Genomic DNA, 19,177 nt, shown 5'->3' with positions numbered 1-19,177 from the left:
CGGCAAGTCAGGTGGGGAACGTTGGAGTCTGCAGTCACTGGAGCAAGCAAGCCTCATGTTCGCTTCCAGCTGCCTGGCTGCCGGCCGCCATCTTGGCTGACAGTTAATTTGCATAAGGATATGCTGATTAGCCAATGGGAAGGGTAGCGGTCATACGCCAATTACCATGTTTCTCTTTTATTAGTGTAGATATGGTTTACATTATAGAAAATAATACAGTCAGGTGTTTTTATAGAAAAATCCAAGACTTTCAGGGACAACCAGTGTTCAGTCTTCATTTGGAAATTGAGACCCAATAATGTGTACTGAAGAGCTGTGTTCTAATTCCACCTGACCAAGTCAGGGTTTTAACCCACTACCTGGCCTTCTAATTTTACTCTATATCTGTGTTTTTACCCTGTTCTGAATGGGCTATGCATTTGCATTAATTCGTCTAATAAACATTTATAGAGCACTGGCAATATGCCAGAAGCCTTGCTAGTTGGTAGTAGAGAATACAAGGTATAGTTGCTGATCAAAGGAATTTATAGACTAGCAGCAGAGACAGTCAAGTAAGTGACCCAGCGGTTGTCATATCCCACTTGAGACTTGAGATAAAATTATACCCATGGTGCTCTGGTAGCACAGAAGAGGGGCATTTAAATCAGAGTAGGTAACCCTTGAGCCGCCTCGTCAAGGATGAGGGGCATGAGCTAGGAAGGGCATACCCAGCATGGAGATTGGGAACCTCAAAAGCACAGAGGCAGGAAGTAGCCTGGTGCAGTCATTCCTGACTAACAGATGGATGGTTGGAGCCCAGGGTGGGCATGCTCAGGGGAGCTGGAGAGAAGGCTAGAGCGGGAGGCAGGAGATCAACTAAAGAACTTGTGTGCATGTATGTATAACCCATGGACACAGACAATAGGGTGGTGAAGGCCTGGGGCAGGGCATGGAGGTAGGCTAAAAGGAGTCAATGGGGGGAAAGGGGGGCATATGTAATACTTTCAGCAATAAAGATTTAATTTATAAAAAACAAAAACACAAAGCTGGGTGTAGGAAAGGGTGTAGTCTGAGGACGAGACCTGGATTCTCCCCTGTTCCCACCTAGACTCCGTGTGTCCTCAGGCTTGCCGTCTGGCCTAGTGTCCTCATCAGTATGACCAGAGAACTGGGAGAGTTGTTCCCAAACCATGTTCTGGAAACATTGTCCTGGTAGATGCAAAAAGATATGTTATGAAAAATTGTTCTTTCCTTAAATCGTTAGGGGAAGTTTGACTACCATATTCTCCTCTAAGATTCACCATGGCATCAGCATGTTAAGTTTCCAGTCCTCCAGTGAAGAAACCACTTCAGGTTTCTCTAACTCGGCATTTGTCAAGTTATTTGAACTTAGAGCCAATTTCTTATAATATCACTGTCAGTATCATGCTACAGAGCCCCATTTTAGCAAAAAATGAACAAGGCCTCAAAGATCCACATGTCTTCATTTATTTAGTCATTCAGTTTTTGAAAGAGCTGGTCACACACCCTCTCTGTGTTTTAGATTGCTTGTGTATCCCCGTAAGAAACTTTGGTTGTTATTATTTCATAGCATCAGCTATCCTGGGAATTTTTTTCATTTTCTCATTTTTCATGTCATGCCCAGACTTGATTACCTGGTAATAAGTCACGAGAAATGAAAATTGAGTTGTTTCTGTATAAATATCAATCATTTATGATATATTTAATAGAAATTACAATGAATAAAATCAGGGTTTTACTTAGAATTCATTTAATATAGGCAGATACCGGAATTAATAATGAATCAATGAATCATTTGTGATGCCAAAGAGATCATATAATAAAAACAGAACTGACCTTGTTAGAAATCTGATATTTTCAACATTTATCTGTCAGAGCCACTGATTTGGAAATTATTATAAATTCGTGAAAAATAGGAACTTCTTTCCCTTGTAAAAATACCCATCATTTGGCAAACGAGTGTCATTTTCCTTGAGGAGAATGTAGTGACTGGCTATCCAGAGTGCTGCCATGACAAGGTAAACCAAGCAAATAGCTGGAAAATTGTCTGTAATCACAGCATCACAATGGTTGGTGAGCACAACCATTCACATTAACCATGGCATTCTCCCTACTTCTCCTGTAGGTCCTGTTTACCCCACATCCTTATCTCCAGGGATTGGTCCTCTTTGCCTGCATCTCCCTTCCACTTTCACTGTCATTAGCACAGTGCTGGTCACCCGGAAGCACTGGGATAAATACAGACCAAACTGGTCCACTCAGAGAGGTTTCCAAATGCAGGGATGTCTGTGTCTAGCACCCCTCCCATTCGACAATCGGGGTTTATTGATGTGCGTTACTGTTATTAGTCCTGTTCCTTTTATTAGTAGTATAGTCCTGAAGATCCTGAGAAATTATAAGCAAGTAGCAGCCGGGGAGGGTGGGAGCTGGATGAAAGGAGAAGAATGCCAGGCTTGCTTTTGAGAAATTGGTAATCTGGTCAGGCAGCCCCAGCACACCTGGGAGGCCTGGAACAATTACAGTGTTTATTTCCCAGCAGAAGCGCGGGGCACCCAGTGAATACTCGAGTGATGAGGGCCCGTAGATTAGCGGCGCCATCACATTATCCTCGGTTATTAGAAGAGTAAATTGAGTCATAAGAAAGGAAGAGGTTACCCAAACCTGCCCCGGGCTGATTACCAGTGGCATAATTGAAAGGAGAGCCAGGCCCTGTCCCTCAACAATCTGCGAGATCTCCCCCGCTCATCGAGCCCGCGCTCATCTTCCCGCAGAGCTTTGGGTTTGACACTGGCTTTGTCAGGAAGGCTGAAATGGACTCTCCTTTGTTAATTGCTGTCCACATGTTGTAGGATATCCTGAGTTCTGAAGCAGGATGAGGATTTTAGATTCTTCTTAGCAGCGTGGGGACATGTAGCTAAGCAGAATCAATTCCTGTCACTCACACACAAATACAGAGAAACGGGATTATGGATCAGGGGAATCTGCAGTGTTTTAATCTTAAAATCAATACAGAAAAGGAAGTTGAACTTGTGGGAATTCTATAGAGATGGTAATTTGGTTTGCCTTACCGAATATAACTGTTCTTCCTTTTCTCCTTCTGGTTATTTTACTCTGGGGGAGATTACAGGGGTGGAGTGTGGGGGGCGGGGGGAGAGGGGAAAAAGACAAGAAATCCCTACAAGCAAATAATCTTGAATAAACATACACATGTAAACACATAACAAGCAGATCCTCCATTGTGTAGAAAAAAGCTGCATACTTTTATCCATTCTTTTTATGTTTAGAAGAAAAAGACAGTTAACCAAAAGCCTGTGCCCCACTGTCTGCGTTTAAGCATAATAAAATGCCGTTGATCTTTCATGGGTCACTGTCAGAATGGAAAAAATTGTTTTTTCCAATCTTTACTTTATGGCCAAGTCTGCCTATGCAATTCTGTCTGATTAAATGCGTATTCAACAAACCATTTATTGACCAAAGGATTCCAAGCTGCTAAGCATGTGATTAATATTTACCCCAGTGTAATTCTGCTCCTTTTGAAAGATGAACTAATGGTTTACATAACTCAGTCTTTTCTTAAAGAGTGAAAAATCACTGATTATGCCTCTTTTCAGACATAACACTGGTTTACTGCAGAGTGCTCCCTGTCTCTATGTCGGAGTCTATTTGGACATTGCTTCTACAGTGGCAACAACAGTAGCAAGTACTGTGATCTCATGAGAAAATGATGGGGCTACAGGCAGAACTCAGGTCTAGCCGGGAGGCAGAACGGTGTAGTTAAAAGAGCAAAGCCTGGAGCCTTCGCTTTGTGTGCTACCTGTTTCGAAGCCAGTTTGTTCATCTTTAAACAGGGATGAATACAGGATTCACCCAGCAGGTGGGCGTGTTGAGAGGATTAAGTGAGGTGAAGCATGTAGAACCCTAGCACTGTACCTTGTACTTGCAAGAACCAGTAAATGTTCATGATCGTGACGATCATTATGTGTCTCAGGTGAGATAACATATGCCATGTATGTAAGAACATTCTAGAGGCTGTAAAGCACAATACAAATGGTGGTTGTTATTCATAATAGATTGATGGTTTTGAAACTTTAAAAATAAGTCATGGAAGGCTTTTTCTTTGTGCTGCCTGCCATAGGTCCCTCATCTCAAAGTACAGACCTGGAGGTGATAAATTCAGGCCCAACTGAATATGTATTCCCTTTATGAAAAGCCACAGAGATAGCTGTGACTACCCAGAATTCCATGAAATCAATTTGAAAATCCCTAGCCTATGTCCTTTCACAGAAAACACTTCTCAGATCTTGGGAAGACCAGCTGTATGTAAGATACTTATTTTGTTGTCATTTTTAATCAATACTTTTAAATGCCCTCCCAGGAAAGCTTGAGTGTTTGAAATGATTGCATTATTTCAGCCATCTTTCCTTGTCCTACCTATTACTTGAGTAAAAACAAACAAACAAAAAAACAACAACTCCTGAGCCTGTGTCCTCTCTGTGTCCTTGGCAGAGCACAATCATTGTGGAGAAGACAGTGCAAGACCTGCTGAATCTGATGCATGACTTGAGCGCGTACTCAGATCAGTTCCTCAACATGGTGTGTGTGAAGCTCCAGGAGTATAAGGACACCTGCACGGCGGCCTACAGGTAGGACCTGAGCAATGTCACTGGCAACCTAACTGTTGTCTGGTTGGTGAGGCTGCCTTCAGAGCCTCACTCGAAGGAAAGGACCACCTTTAGTTGGTCAAGGGGCCTGAGGAGAACATGTGCCACAGAAAGAGTCTCCTGGATGCTGTCGTCATCCCCCAGAGGGAGGGAAAAAGACAGAGGCACAGAGGGACAGAGCCACTGAGGACTGCCATCGGTGGCTGAGATGAGGTGTCAGCCTTGATTTCCATGAAAGCTTAGAATCCTAAGATTCATCTTCCTTGAGGACATTCCAGAACTTGATTAGTCCATCATGTGATTCTAAACGATCTTTAAAGTAAAGCAATTTCAAACTCATAGGAACTCTTAATAATCTATAATATGATTTCCTTTTACTTCTTTCAAATGTGTTCCTCTTACTGTTTGATCTATAGCCTTCCTACTGTCATGAAAAGACAGTTACACTGTTTTTAGCATCAGCAGAAATGAACAACCATTGTTATGAACTTGAAAACCTTTAGTTTTTCCCTCTAAGTTCTTTTCCCTGGGTTCAAAAAATCTCTTTGAGCTCATGGAAAGGATCATAGCACTTCTCATGAAAAGCTAATTATAGGAGCAAATTATGATCTGGTTGACAAAACCTAACACAATTAGGGGAGAAAGGAATGTATAATAAAATACTACATTTTGTATGATATATAATTAAACCTAGGCAGGTAAAGTACAGTACATAATCAGGTACTACTTGTGCAGCACAGAATATAAGAGCAGAGGGAATGAAAGAGAGAAAGGGTGATTGGAGTCTGGAAAGATTTCAGAGACGATGAGCTATGTGCTGGGGCTGAGAAAGACAAATGCGATGTAGGAAGTTGCAAAGAATAAGTAAGGGCTTTGCAGGGGTGAAGAGGAAGCACAGCGCAGTTGCTTGGTATTCAGAGGGGGAATGGAAGGAGGTTTGGATGGAACAGATGTCCTAGTAGAAGGTTGTGAGAGATAATATTTAATAGGAAAAGTAAGACCAAATAACAAAGGGTCTTAAAAGGTAAGACTTGAACATTTATATATTTTATTGATTTTTTACAGAGAGGAAGGGAGAAGGATAGAGAGTTAGAAACATCAATGAGAGAGAAACATCAATCAGCTGCCTCCTGCATACCCCCTATTGGGGATGTGCCCACAACCAAGGTACATGCCCTTGACCGGAATCGAACCTGGGACCCTTCAGTCCGCAGGCCGACGCTCTATCCACTGAGCCAAACCAGTCAGGGCAAGACTTGAACATTTAGATGTTGCATAGTAGATGATAAGGAGTCATTATAAGTGAGCCGGGAAGCAGTGGTCAGAAAGATGAATCTGGCCGAAGAGTATACAACTTAGATTAATACTTTACCACCTTCCAGCAGTAAGTATTGTTTATCCACAGAACATCAACCACCTCATTGAGAGATGCGCTTCCAATGATATTTTACTTTATTTGTTTAAAAGTGATTCATAAAATTATAACATATTTGCCTTTAAAATATACATGTAATCAGTAATTATGCTATAATCAATTGTGTACTAACGAATAATTATTGTGTACTAAATAATAATAATAATAATGGCAATTCAAACAAAAATGTTAAAATTTAGTCTTGTGGTAACAGAAAATTTTAATTTATCTTAGATTTTAATTTGTACAGTTTTTGACAGAACACTACAATAGAGTAATCAATAAGATCCTCTCAAGCATAAATATATATTTCTAATGGATGAAATTCAGTGAGGAACTAAAATAGAAATAATAATTCCAAGAGAAAAGTGAACAATACCAACTGTCAGAGAGGACCTTATTCGAATATATTTAATGTGTATAATGGTGGATATCAAATCCCTATGGTGTTGAGATTCCACTGGGTACACTTAAAATAGTGCTTTTAAAGTGTCACTGTTTATAATATTAAACAAAGTATATTCTTTGCTACCATTTAAGTTCATACTGAAAGATACTAAATATCAATTTTTAAATGTGGGGAGGAGAATATCATTTTTCAAAATTCCTTCTCTAACTGGTACACAAATACAAATTTTAAAAGCCACTGCTCATCGTTAGTTCTCTCTGATTAGAATTTCTGGGCCACAGAGTTATATTTTCAGCTTTACAAAACCCACCTCCAAAGTGATTGTACCAACGTCACATCAACCAAATGAGACTCAAATAGCATATTTTAAATATTAAAACAAAATATTAAAAAAACCTTTAAAATTGGTTGCATTTTAATAACATTGTTTTAAGTTTACTGTTAAGTTTGTCTTTAACCTCCATTGAATTTTAAGGTTTTTTTACAAAAGCAAATCATATCCTTTTTTTGCTTATATTTCATTATGGCCAACCAATAATTCTAACAAATAATAATGCTGATGAATATTAATAATAATGGAGAAGTTACATAACCTGCCCAAGATAAGGTAAAGTTGATTCTAGAATCTAAACACCGTTGATCACCATTTATATTGTTGTTCTTGTGATTTGTTTTTTTATTATTTTTTTAAATAAATTTTTATTGATTTCAGAGAGGACAGAAACATCAATGATGAAAGAGAATCATTGATTGGTTGCCTCCTGCACACTCCCTACTGGGGATCGAGCCCTCAATCCGGGCATGTGCCCTTGACCGGAATTGAACCCAAGACCCTTCAGTCCATAAGCTGACACTCTATCCACTGAGCCAAACCGGCTAGGGCTGTTCTTGTGATTTAGAAAGAAGTTTTTTTTTTAACTTCATACAGATTGGCATCTTACTGGCTGTAGATCTTTTCCTCATCATTTATGATCCTGCCTCTCAGTATGTCACGTGATGGGAAGCTCTCCCCATCCACAAAGCAAGCTGGTCCTTTTGAGCAATTTCTTGTTTTGAAATGATGTCCCCCTATCCATTGTGCATAGACCTTTTTCCCAGGAGTGATTCCAAATTAGTTTAATCCATATACATGAAAACCCTTCATATGTGTGAGGTTGGCTATCAGAGTCCATATTGTCTGCTTGCCCCCGCCCCTACCCCAGACTGAACATTCTCGGTTTCTCATAAACCATCCCAGTCTTCTTTCTCTCTTGCCCACTAGCCTGGCTTGCCTGGCTTATAAAGAACTCCACACTGAGCCTAGCATCCTCACATCAACCAAATGAGACTCAAATAGAGTATTTTAAATATTAAAACAAAATATTTAAAAAAACCTTTAAAATTGGTTGCATTTTAATAACATTGTTTTAAGTTTACTGTTAAGTTTGTCTTTAACCTCCATTGAATTTTAAGGTTTTTTTTACAAAAGCAAATCATATCCTTTTTTTCCTTATATTTCATTATGGCCAACTAATAATTCTAACAAATAATAATGCTGATGAATATTAATTATAATGGAGAAGTTACATAACCTGCCCAAGATAAAGGTAAACTTGATTCTAGAATCTAAACACCATTGATCACCATTTATATTATTGTTGTTCTTGTGATTTGTTTTTTTTTTATTATTTTTTTAAATAATATTTTATTGATTTCAGAGAGGAAGGGAGAGGGAGAGAAAGAAACACAAATGATGAGAGAGAATCATTGATCAGTTGCCTCCTGCACGCTCCCTACTGGGGATCGAGCCCTCAATCGGGGCATGTGCCCTTGACTGGAATTGAACCCAGGACCCTTCAGTCCATAAGCTGACACTCTATCCACTGAGCCAAACTGGCTAGGGTTGTTCTTGTGATTTAGAAAGAAGTTTTTTTTTAACTTCATACAGATTGACATCTTACTGGCTGTAGATCTTTTCCTCATCATTTATGATCCTGCCTCTCAGTATGTCATGTGATGGGAAGCTCTCCACATCCACAAAGCAAGCTGGTCCTTTTGAGCAATTTCTTGTTTTGAAATGATGTCCCCCTATCCATTGTGCATAGGCCTTTTTCCTAGAGTGATTCTAAATTAGTTTAATCCGTATACATGAAAACCCTTCATATGTGTGAGGTTGGCTATCAGGGTCCATATTGTCTTCTTGCCCCCGCCCCTACCCCAGACTGAACATTCTTGGTTTCTCATAAACCATCCCAGTATTCTTTCTCTCTTGCCCACTAGCCTGGCTTGCCTGGCTTATAAAGAACTCCACACTGAGCCTAGCATCCAGGTGTGCTCTTTGTACTTCAGCAGCACCATCACCTCCCCTATGCAGGATCCAGTGCTGGACACAGTGCTTCTTCTTACATCCTGTCATTGCATTTGTCAGCTACTGATTGAGCGTTTACCAGACCCAAGACAGGTTTGAGTGTGTGGGGACAGCAGAGTCAATCAGTCACAGATTATACCTTTAATGAGCTTACACTCTTGATAGAGGATAAAAAGGGAAATAGGGGACAAAGAAAGGGGGCATGTGTATATCCACAGCATTAGCTTATAACAGAAAATACAGTAAGATGTTCCAGGGGGAAGAAATTACCTGAGGAGGACAAGAAAGGCCCAGGGGGGCGGGGGGGCGGACATGAAGGAGGCCTTGTGAAGGAAACGGAAGGTTTAGACTTGACTTAGGCTTATGGAGCTGAAGGAAGAAAGGAACCAGAGAGATGTCAGGGAGGTGGGGAAGAGTTAAAATAGGAAGAACAAATGATGAATTTGGAGCTTTGGAAAGGAAGGCGGAGCCAAAATGGTGGAGGATCTTGAGTGCCAGGAACTTGACCTAAATGAGGTGGGAGCTGGTGAAGGTGAGTTAAAGGGGAGTACCAGGTGCTTTAGGGAGATCCTCCTGAGCTTTGTGTAAGATGGATCGGACAGCAAGTGTGTGGAGGTAGAAGAGGGGCAGTGAGTGCTCGAATCAGAGGAGAGGCCGGGTAGGGACAGAGAGTTCAAGAATCATTAAGGAAGTAAATTTGTGGGACATGGCCACTGCTTGGCTGGAGGGGGTAGGAACTGATGTAAGAAGAAATAGTTGAAATTAGGCTATTTTTTTTATGCTGTATTTGTAGGGATTTTTTTTTTTACCTCAAATTCAAGATCTCACATTTACCCATTAAATTTAATGTTACTGTTAGCTCATCATTTTAATCTATTGAGATATTTTTGAATTCTCATTCTGTCATCAGAAAAATCCTAGCTATTCTTCCAAATTTCATGTCAATCTTGATTTTATAAGCAATCTTCTGGTTTCTTCATATATCATTTTTAAAAATGTTCAATAGGACAGGGCTAAATTAAGAATTTGGGGCCATATCTCTTGAGACTTCCTTTGAGATCCACATCCACATATCACTCAGTACTCCAGGAGCTCATGGGTAGCTCAGAAGGAGGCTCTGGAGCCTAAATTTGAATACCAGCTTTTCTACTTTTTAGTTGTATGACCTTAAACAAATTACTCAGCCTCTCTGTGCCTTAATTTTCTCATCTGCCAAAAGGAGTTAATAGCTCTTCCTTCATGGGGTAGTTTTGAAAATGTCAATCTTTTAGAACTGTTTTCAGCAAAATATTAAGTTCCCCCGAAATGATTAGCTGCTATTTTGATAATGACTACCATTGATGATAGTACTGCCCTATATTTTATTATCTGCCCTATAAGAGAGGTTAGATTTCTTGCTGGTCATCTCCAAGTCCAAATCCTTTTAATGTAGCTAATCTTCCCTCCTGTCTCCCCAAGATTGGCAGGTATAAGCTAGCAATGATGTTTGAGCAGGAACCCTCCCATCCCTTCACTTTGGGACTCACTGCTCCCTGTCCTGCCAGACCTATGTTAAGAACTCCCATCTTGGACAGCCTACAAATTACCCTTGGATATAAGGTTTCTTGACCTTGAGCCATATATACAATTTATTCATTCAAATCAATGAAATTACCTGGTTAGGAAAGGAACAAAGTCATGTGACTCACTCACTGTGAGGTCTTCCTGGCACCAACCGAGTGCCACTTCCTCCTTGTTCACACACTATGTTTAATAGTTTGCTCTAGAATTTTGCCTATAATTCTAAACTCTCCCAATTTCTGTAATTTACCTTCTTTTCTTCTATGAACATGACCGGTTTTTTGTCATTTTGTGTGCTATTTTATTTAGGAGAAAGATTGAGTGTTTGTATTTGAAGAAAACTGCTTAGAGAAAAGGGGAAATTATTGATGTAGGAGACAAAGGGTGAATTGAAGAACTAATGCTTTGGCGATGGGTAGGGTGGGATGTAGTGAGTAGGGTGGATGTAGTGAGTAAGTCCAGAGATTGGCTTGAGGCAGGAACATGAGTGGTGTTGTTCACCATGGTATTTCCTTCTTACAGGAATTGAGATAATTCTCTGTCATTTCTATATCAACATTTGGTCCATACAGTGCAACTGTATCTCTAGTATATACTCCTTCCAGGATCGTGGCCATGGCTTTTGGTTCTTGATATATTGTGGCCATCAAGAGTCTGTTGATTCCTTCCCCTGGGAGGCTAGTATGACACTTTGGTGACCTTCTTGGCCAGATTCTCTGGAATGGTGCCACTAAGAGACCGTCCCATATACAGGGTAATATCTGCAGTGATCTCCCACAGTTGCTGAATTACAGCCTAGGATGAATTATCTCGGGGCTGGAAAGAGTAATTCTGTGAAGCTTTGAGGGGAAGAAATAGAATATTATGTATATGGTTGTTATACAACTGTGTGCACACACATACGCGCACAGCCTGTTGTCTCTTCCGTAATCAGGTTTTCACACCAGTGGGAAAGTGTTTTCTTACCGTATGAGTCTGAAGACGCAGTGTCCTTACTTCCTGTCCCCATGCATTGCCCTCCCCCGGATTGGCACCTGCTGAGGAGTAATTAGGGCAGTCCTAATTTGGACAGCCAAATCCTGATTACAGTGAGAGGAAAAACAGGAAATGTTCTAGTTTGGCTGCCAGCAAATGACTGACTTAAATAGCAAGCCATATACAATTCAAATGATCCAAAATGATATAACACTGGGAAGGAGGAAGGGAGCTGGGAACATTGCAGTCGGATTCTTTCGAAGCAGATAACTCTTGCAGAAATGATCAAATCCATAAGCTTACAATGCCCTCTGCTGAGAGCTGGCTGGTTTTCCAAGTTCACCAAGTTTACTATAAGAACCTGGGCATCCACTGGCATTTAGAGGTCGGGGAAGTCAGAAACAGCTCACCTTTCCATGAGCACCTCACCCTGGAGAGAAAGCCTGTATATGTAATGATACCATGCTACATGCTCTGCAAAAAGAGAGGTTTCCTAAAAGGGAAATGAGGACCCCCAAGTCTTTTCCTTAATTAGCCACACCCCTTGGGGCTTAAGGAACACTCATCTGCGAGTTGTCTTCTGTGCTGTTAGCATCAGGCAGCTGGTCCATTAGTCAGCCTGTCCCAAGCTGAGCGCTTCTCCCCCTTTGCTGCCCTTTGTCCTGAGGCACAGCCAGCAGCTTGTGTCTCAAAATTGTCATTTAAAAATTGAAAGTCACAATTTTTTGAAGTTTTTATCTGTTCCAACTTAGCATTTGTTCATTAGTCAAAATTTTGTTTGGCCTTTCTGGCATTGCGTCCGGCCTGGTGGAGGATACAAATAAAGCATCTTCTAATCCTAGAGGCTTAACTGATAGAAGACACAGCATGTTCCCATGTTCTGTTAGGGAAAGGTCCAACCTCAGGGCCCACCTTTTACCACTTCTTCACAGAGGCCCGAGGACGCAAAGCTAACAGTAGCTGATGGCAGAACCCGGGTGTGGCCCAGGCCTGCACGCCTTGTTGGCCCTCAGTCTGCTTGTTGAATGAATGAGGAAATTCCTGGCAGACTGAGTAGGATGAGCAGGCAGTGGGGTAGCATGTCTATCGTGATGGCTGGGGAGAAGGTCAAGAAATCCAAATGCCTGGGGTTGGCAGTGTGGTTGGGTAGGAAGGTGAAGAAAAGGGAGCTCTGAAAACTTCCCATATTCAGTAAAGGAGGACTATCATAGGTTTGCTGAGAAAGACGACCTCCTCCCTGACCCAAGTGGTGTGTGAAGAAGGTGGTGGCCTCATCGTGCTGTAGCAGAGACTACACACCAGGGCTGTGGTGGCTCATGAAGCCCTTCGGGTTTCCTGTGTAGCCACAGGCCAGGTCCTGCAGGAGTGAGAGCTTAGCTCGGTTGCCTTGCGACCTTTGCCAACAAACTAACTTTGAACTTCAAAAGAGCCGAGGGCACATGCCAGGGAAACCAGCCACCAGATCCAGGCCAGGTGCCTTCCAGTTTGCCTGTGTTTTCCAGGAGCCATCTCCAGAGTTATCAGACGTTCCCTAAGTTGGGGAGCTTAGCTCGGTTGCCTTGCGACCTTTGCCAACAAATAACTTTGAACTTGAAAAGAGCCGAGGGCACATGCCAGGGAAACCTGCCACCAGCTCCAGGCCAGGTGCCTTCCAGTTTGCCTCTGTTTTCCAGGAGCCATCTCCAGAGTTATCAGATGTTCCCTAAGTTGGAATTATTGAGTAGAAACACATACCACCATAAGGCTCTCCGATGAGCATTGAGCGTGATATAAAAGATAACTTGATGTTTCTCTGCTCTTTTCCTGTTTATTCTGCTCCGTCTTACCTTAAGGGATATTTTGGTTTTGAATTTGCGTTTATTTTGTCCTGTTTTGTTTTAATCAGCAGCATAGTGCCGGCTCTTATTTTGTTTCTCTCTCGTTGTCATTACGACTGTGTTGCTGGACATTGCGCTGCATTGAGCCTGCTGCAGGTCATCATTCACACTCGAAAATCCGCAACGGCAGCTTCATTTGGACCAACTTTGCCCAGGGTTCATTTGTCTAGCTTGGCTCCTAGTTTTTGAAGTGTCTGAAAGTAAACATCATGCCCTGGAAACAGTTGAATCCAATTAGCCCCACCTGCCCCTGGTTGTTTACCTAATGAAAGACTCGGCACCCCAGCTGTGTCCGGGGACCAGGCACACACTTGCACGTCCCAACTGTTCCAGAGAGGACGCAATGCGCATCAGAGCCAGTCGGCACCAGCAGATGTTTTCCGAATGAAATTTACTCGGCTGTGTCTGGAGGGTGGACCCTCTCATGGCAGCCTTATCACCTGTTCCAAGAGGTATGCCTATTTTCCTCTTCCTCCTGGGAGGAGGTACAAATAGTTACACAGATGGCTCTGTCTGTGGCCCATTGAGCTGTGAATTAATTAGTAGATTATGGTTCTGGTAGTGGTAATTAACCCTACTCTTCTTGTGGAATAATTGTTAGAGATTTAGTTCTACTTTTTTGAGGCTATTTGGATATGTCCCGGAATTTTGTAGCCCACACAATCTAGTTTAGCACAAAATTATAAACCAATAAATGCAATTGGTCAAGATGGAAACTTGCCATTTGAATGAAAAATTTCCTTTAGGGTAATTGTATGTTGCTAATCAATGCCAGTATTTTAAATTGGAATATTGGGAATTGCATTTGAAATTGATGTTCATTCCAGTATGAATTAATAATATATTGTTGAGGGCACTATATAGGTAGCATGTTAGTTAATTTGGATTACATTTTTTAATAAGACAGGATCAATGAATATTACTGAAGGCAGCAATAAAGTACTTGAATTATTGAATTCTTCCAAAGTCTTCCAAAAAATACGTAAGTAAATAATGTGAGTGCCTTTAACATAGCTCCCACTAAGCTAATTTTTTTCATTCCAGCTAGTGATAAAGTGAAAAATTCCAAGTCCCCAAAATGTGCAATGCTATCTCACACCTATAGACCCAAACTGTTTACTGACTCCCAGGGCTGAAGTGGGCCAGAAAGGATGGGCTCAAAGATTTAGAGGCTGGAAAACTGAGTTAGGTTTGGGCTTCTAATTCTGTGCAACAGAATTTGACCTATGGTGTGGGTTTAAGAGGAAGTGAGCCACCCAACCAAAGTTCTTTCTAGATATAGACACTGAAATTTAAATTTTATGTAATTTTCTTCTTTTGATTTTTTTTTAAATTTTAAAAATCTGTATTGTTTATAGCTTACAGGATATACAAAGTCAGCTGATGGGGCAGATTTGACTGACAGGCCATTGTTTGCCCAGCCCATCCTGTGGGGCAAAGTTCTAATGGTGAAGTTGTAAGTGATAAGTATAAAAGGAGGGTTTTTTGTTGGATTTCTTTCCAAAGGGAGAGATTACTGAAGGCTGCTGACACAATCAACAAATTCTTTGCAGAGAAAGTGAGACTTAGAGGAGACTTTCCAATAATCCCCACTTGAAAATAAGTGGTAAAAGGGAAGGCTTGTCAACTATCACTCATTGGCTCATTTGTTTTTTGAGTCAGGATTTTTTTATGTTGGATTTTTTTTTTGTGGGGGGGGGGTACACCTGTATTCATTAATCTGATTTGTATTGAATTCAGGAAGGTATGGTGAAAGCCAGGCAGAGCCATCTGTGATTTGGTCAAATGCCAGTGGCTTGATAGCTCACCCAAGTCATTTATTGCAGAGAAGGGCTAAAGGAAAACCACGAAATTGGTTTTAGTTTAATGTGTTACCTAGACTCCTAAAACTGAAGAGGGCTATTTTTATCTCCAGTTCGGTTCTTATACACTTTCCCAAAACCAGGTATTGTGCTAAGTGCCACAGGCACAAAATCTAGTAAGAAATCAACTCTATCCTCAGAGAACTCATCATTTGGTATGGGATCACAAATTGTGAAGAAGTGTAATAGGACCAGTGAGAGTGGAGGTTCTGTGTAAGGGAGTGGTGCTCACCCTTGACTTTACATTGGAATCACCTGGGAAATCTTTACAAACTCTGATGCCTAGGTCTCATCCTCTGAGAGTCTCATTTACTTGGTTGTGGGTGTGGCCCAGATGAGCCCAATGTGCAGTCACCATAGAAAGCCTCTGGTATAAGGTTGATGAGGCTCAAAGAAGAGGACTCAGCTGTCCTAAGGGAAGAGCCAAGGTAATACTGATCAGCAGAGGCAAGTAAGGAAGATGAAGAGAAGCTCTCTGGGCAGAGATAATGCACAGAAGCAGGAAATAGTATATCGCATTCAAAAAACTTTCCAATACTCGTCATGGGTAGGGTATTCAGCCAGCACAGGTTGGGCCAGGGTTTGTCTGGGGTAGTGAACAGGGACAGAGCAGGAAACAGTAGCAGGAGATGAAGCTGAAAAGGTAGGTGTTCATGGCTTGCTAAGTGTGACTTTGTCTTAGAATTAGGAGTCAGTGAAGAATTCTAAGGAGGATAAGATGATTGTATTTGAACAATTTTGGAGAAATGACTCTTGCGACTAGTGCTGTAAGTTGGACTGATGGTCTTGAAGCTCCAGGCAAGACACCCAGTTACAAGGTCACTGCCAAGTCCCACTGAGAAATGATGAGGGTCTAAATATCGGTTATGACCAAACCTGGTCAGGAAATGGCAAATTCATAAGATTCTAAGGAGGTGGGCTGGCAGGATGTGGTAACTATGGATGGCAGGATGGATGGATGAACTGTTGACAAAAACAGGTATATTGGATGTTTACTGGGAGAGAAAGAGGTGGATAATATTTATTTGAAATGCTGGTAGAACTTACAAGTGAAATTTTCCTATAAGCCTTTGGATATACAGGTCTGAGACTTAGAAGACAGGGCAGTAGTTGATTTAAGACAGAATTTTGACTTCAGCCAAAAGTGTGGAGTAGATAGATTTAGGAAGCTCTTTTCCTACTGCCAGCTCATAGAAAGTCCAGATAAAAATATGTACCTTACAATTTTTTTTCTAATATGTATCCACATTCAAAGGAAGAAGAAATTCTCCAGATGCCTCAAATGAAAGAGAAACAAAAAGCCAAAGCAACCAGCAAATGTTGCAGTTGAGTGGCCCCTGAAGGCATCAGGACCACGGAGTGAGGTTGTCTGAGTCTCTTAGAGGCGCTATAACAAAATACCACAGACTGGGTGGCTTATAAACTACAGAAATTTATTTCTCACAGTTCTGGATGCTGGAAGTCCAAGATCATAGTACTGTGAGGACCCTCTTCCAGTCACAGGCTTCTCACTGCATCCTCAAATGATGAAATGGTCTGGGATTTTTTAGGTGGGCACTAATCCCACTCACGAGGGCACCACCCTCATGACACAATCACTTATCTAAGGCCCCACCTCCTAACACTGTCACGTTAGTGTTAGGATTCCAAGATGTTAAATTTACTTCAGGTCATATCAGAGATCAAGAACCAAAAGGGGCTGACATTTTAACACCTGCATACCAGGCAGTTTTATCTGTGCAGAAGTTATAGAGGGATATTCATTCATAAAAGGAGCCAGGAGAACTCTGGGCTTAGGAATGAGCCACCCACCTAGGACTAGAAAAGGTAGCCATGAAAAGAAATCAGAATTCCATTTCTGTGACACATGCAAATTGCACTATTCGTGTGGGGAGAGAAACTTATAAGGTAAAAAAAAAAAACCAGAAAACCTTAAAAAATTATTTAGAACTAGTGAAACCCATAGGATCCAGAAGAGACAAATGCAAACCACCTAATAGTAACATCTCCAAAACTCAGGGCACATGTGGGATTCTTGCAGGAGGCAAGTGCCACTGTGGCAGAGCTTGCAGAACAAACTAGCAGAGCACATGAGAAGGGAAGGAAAATGCACCAAACAGGACATTTGACATCCAAAGACATACACAATATAGCGCCGTGTGAAAGGAGCTTTAAAATTGCTGCTTTTAAATATTTAAGGAGACAGAGGAATAGAATCCATAATACAAAAACAGGGCATTTTTGAGTGGATTTATGAAAGAGCTAAATAGAAAATATGGAAATGAAAAATATGTTCATTGAAAAATTATCAAAAACAATGAATGGGTTAATTCAAAGAGCACATCCTAGAGAGTTCATGAATTAAAAAAAGGGAGGTGATAAAGTGAAGCTCACTCAAGTGATGAGTATCTGTGAAGGAGGGAGAGGAGCTTCACTGGAGAGAAAGGCTGGATCACTGAAGAGATTCATTCATTCATTCATTCATTCACTCACTTACTCTTTGAAAAAATAACCTAGAGGGCCTGGCTGAGTGGCTCGGCTGGAGCGACATCCCACACACCACATTGGGTTTAATGCAGGTTCAATTCCAAGTCAGTGCACATATCTTGGTTCAGGGTTCAAACCCCAGTTCGGGCACATACAGGAGTCAATGTTTCTCTCTCTCTCTTTCTCCCTCTCTCTCCCTCTCTTTCTCTCTCTCTTTCCTGCCCTCCCTCTCTCTCACAAATCTATAAACATTTCCTCAGATGAGGATTAATAATAATAACATAGAGGGTTGGAGAATATATAGATACTAAAGGCCCAATGCACAAAATTAGTGCAAAAGTAGGCCTTCCTGGGGAGAACCAAGATAGCAGCATAAGGTATACACCTGTACATGCTGCCCCCCAAAACCACACCAAAACTGTAACTAAAAGAAATTAAAACGGCTATCATCCAGAACCATGGGAAAGCTGGCTGAGTGGAAGTTCTACAACTAAAAGGAAAGAAAAAAGCCCATTGAGACTGGGTAGGAGGTGCAGAGGCACCAAGAGCAGAGGTACGGAGGCGAGCGAAACGGGCTGGCAACTGGGTGCACTTTTTTTTTCAATTGGAAGGGAGATGCAAGCTCCTGACTGCTCTGAACTCGATTCCAGCGAGACTCTGGGGACCCAGACTCCTACAGGGAGAAACTGGATTGTCTGGCATTGGGTCAAAAAGCAAGGATGGCTTTCTTGCAGAGCTGCTTGCAGGGATCATTGTTACTGTGGGGGTGCGGGACTCAGGGACGCGGAGATGCGGAAACGGCTGACTGACAGCCATCGCTGTTTGCTCCACCCTGGTGATTCCCTGAGACCCTGCCCCACCCAATTTACAACCCCACCCAAGCTGTGCGCAGTGGCTTTTGCATATGAATCGCTTGTCTTTTTGTAGCCTAACCTAACAAACTGCAGCTGGGTCAGAGAGCTCCAATGCTCCCAACCCCCAAACAAAGAGGAGAAATCTGCAGATCTCACTGTAGCTCCTGCTGGATGGACTCATGCAGTGGCTGACTTTGCACCTCCTTGGAGATCCAGGAGTCAGTGTACCCAGTGGTCAGACACCAGATTTCAACTCCTCACATCCATAAGTGACACACTCAAGAGGCAGACTCAGTGAGCACCAAAGCCCGACTGAAGCAAGTCCTGCCCCATAAGGGGGTCTCCAGCACAGCAGTTCTTTCACTATAGACAAGCGGGTCCTCACAGTCAATTGCCCTGGAGGTCATTTCCTCCCAGGGATACCAACAGCAATCAAGGCTTAACTACAACAAGACTGTGCATCCAGCCCACAAAGGTGTGCACCAAGAGTGTCCACCTCAGGTGATTGGGGAGGCTGAGCCACTGGGCCCAATAGGACACCTACCACACAAAGCCACTCTATCAATACAGGGAAGCAGCCAAAATGCGGAGACAAAGAAACATGTCACAAATGAAAGAAATGGAGGAAAGCAAACTACTGGATATAGAGTTCAAAACCACAGTTATAAGGTTACTCAAGAATCTTCTACAAACCTCTGAAAAACTTAGTGAGACCTCCGAGGAACTTAGTA

The 19,177-nt window shown here is 41.8% G+C and overlaps 1 protein-coding gene across 2 annotated transcripts in view; it reads left to right on the top strand.

Annotated features, from left to right (window-relative positions):
* EXOC4 (exocyst complex component 4) overlaps positions 1 to 19,177 on the top strand; it is a 653,645-nt gene that overhangs the window by 494,198 nt on the left and 140,270 nt on the right. For both annotated transcript variants that reach the window (XM_014533235.1, XM_014533234.1), the window contains one exon: positions 4,507 to 4,643. In XM_014533235.1, coding sequence (XP_014388721.1) covers positions 4,507 to 4,643 — 137 coding nt within the window. The remainder of the gene's footprint in view (positions 1 to 4,506; positions 4,644 to 19,177) is intronic.

Source organism: Myotis brandtii, unplaced genomic scaffold, assembly GCF_000412655.1.
Source record: "Myotis brandtii unplaced genomic scaffold, ASM41265v1 scaffold956, whole genome shotgun sequence".
NCBI classification, from domain to species: domain Eukaryota; kingdom Metazoa; phylum Chordata; class Mammalia; order Chiroptera; family Vespertilionidae; genus Myotis; species Myotis brandtii.
This window is presented reverse-complemented; position numbering and strand designations above follow the sequence as displayed.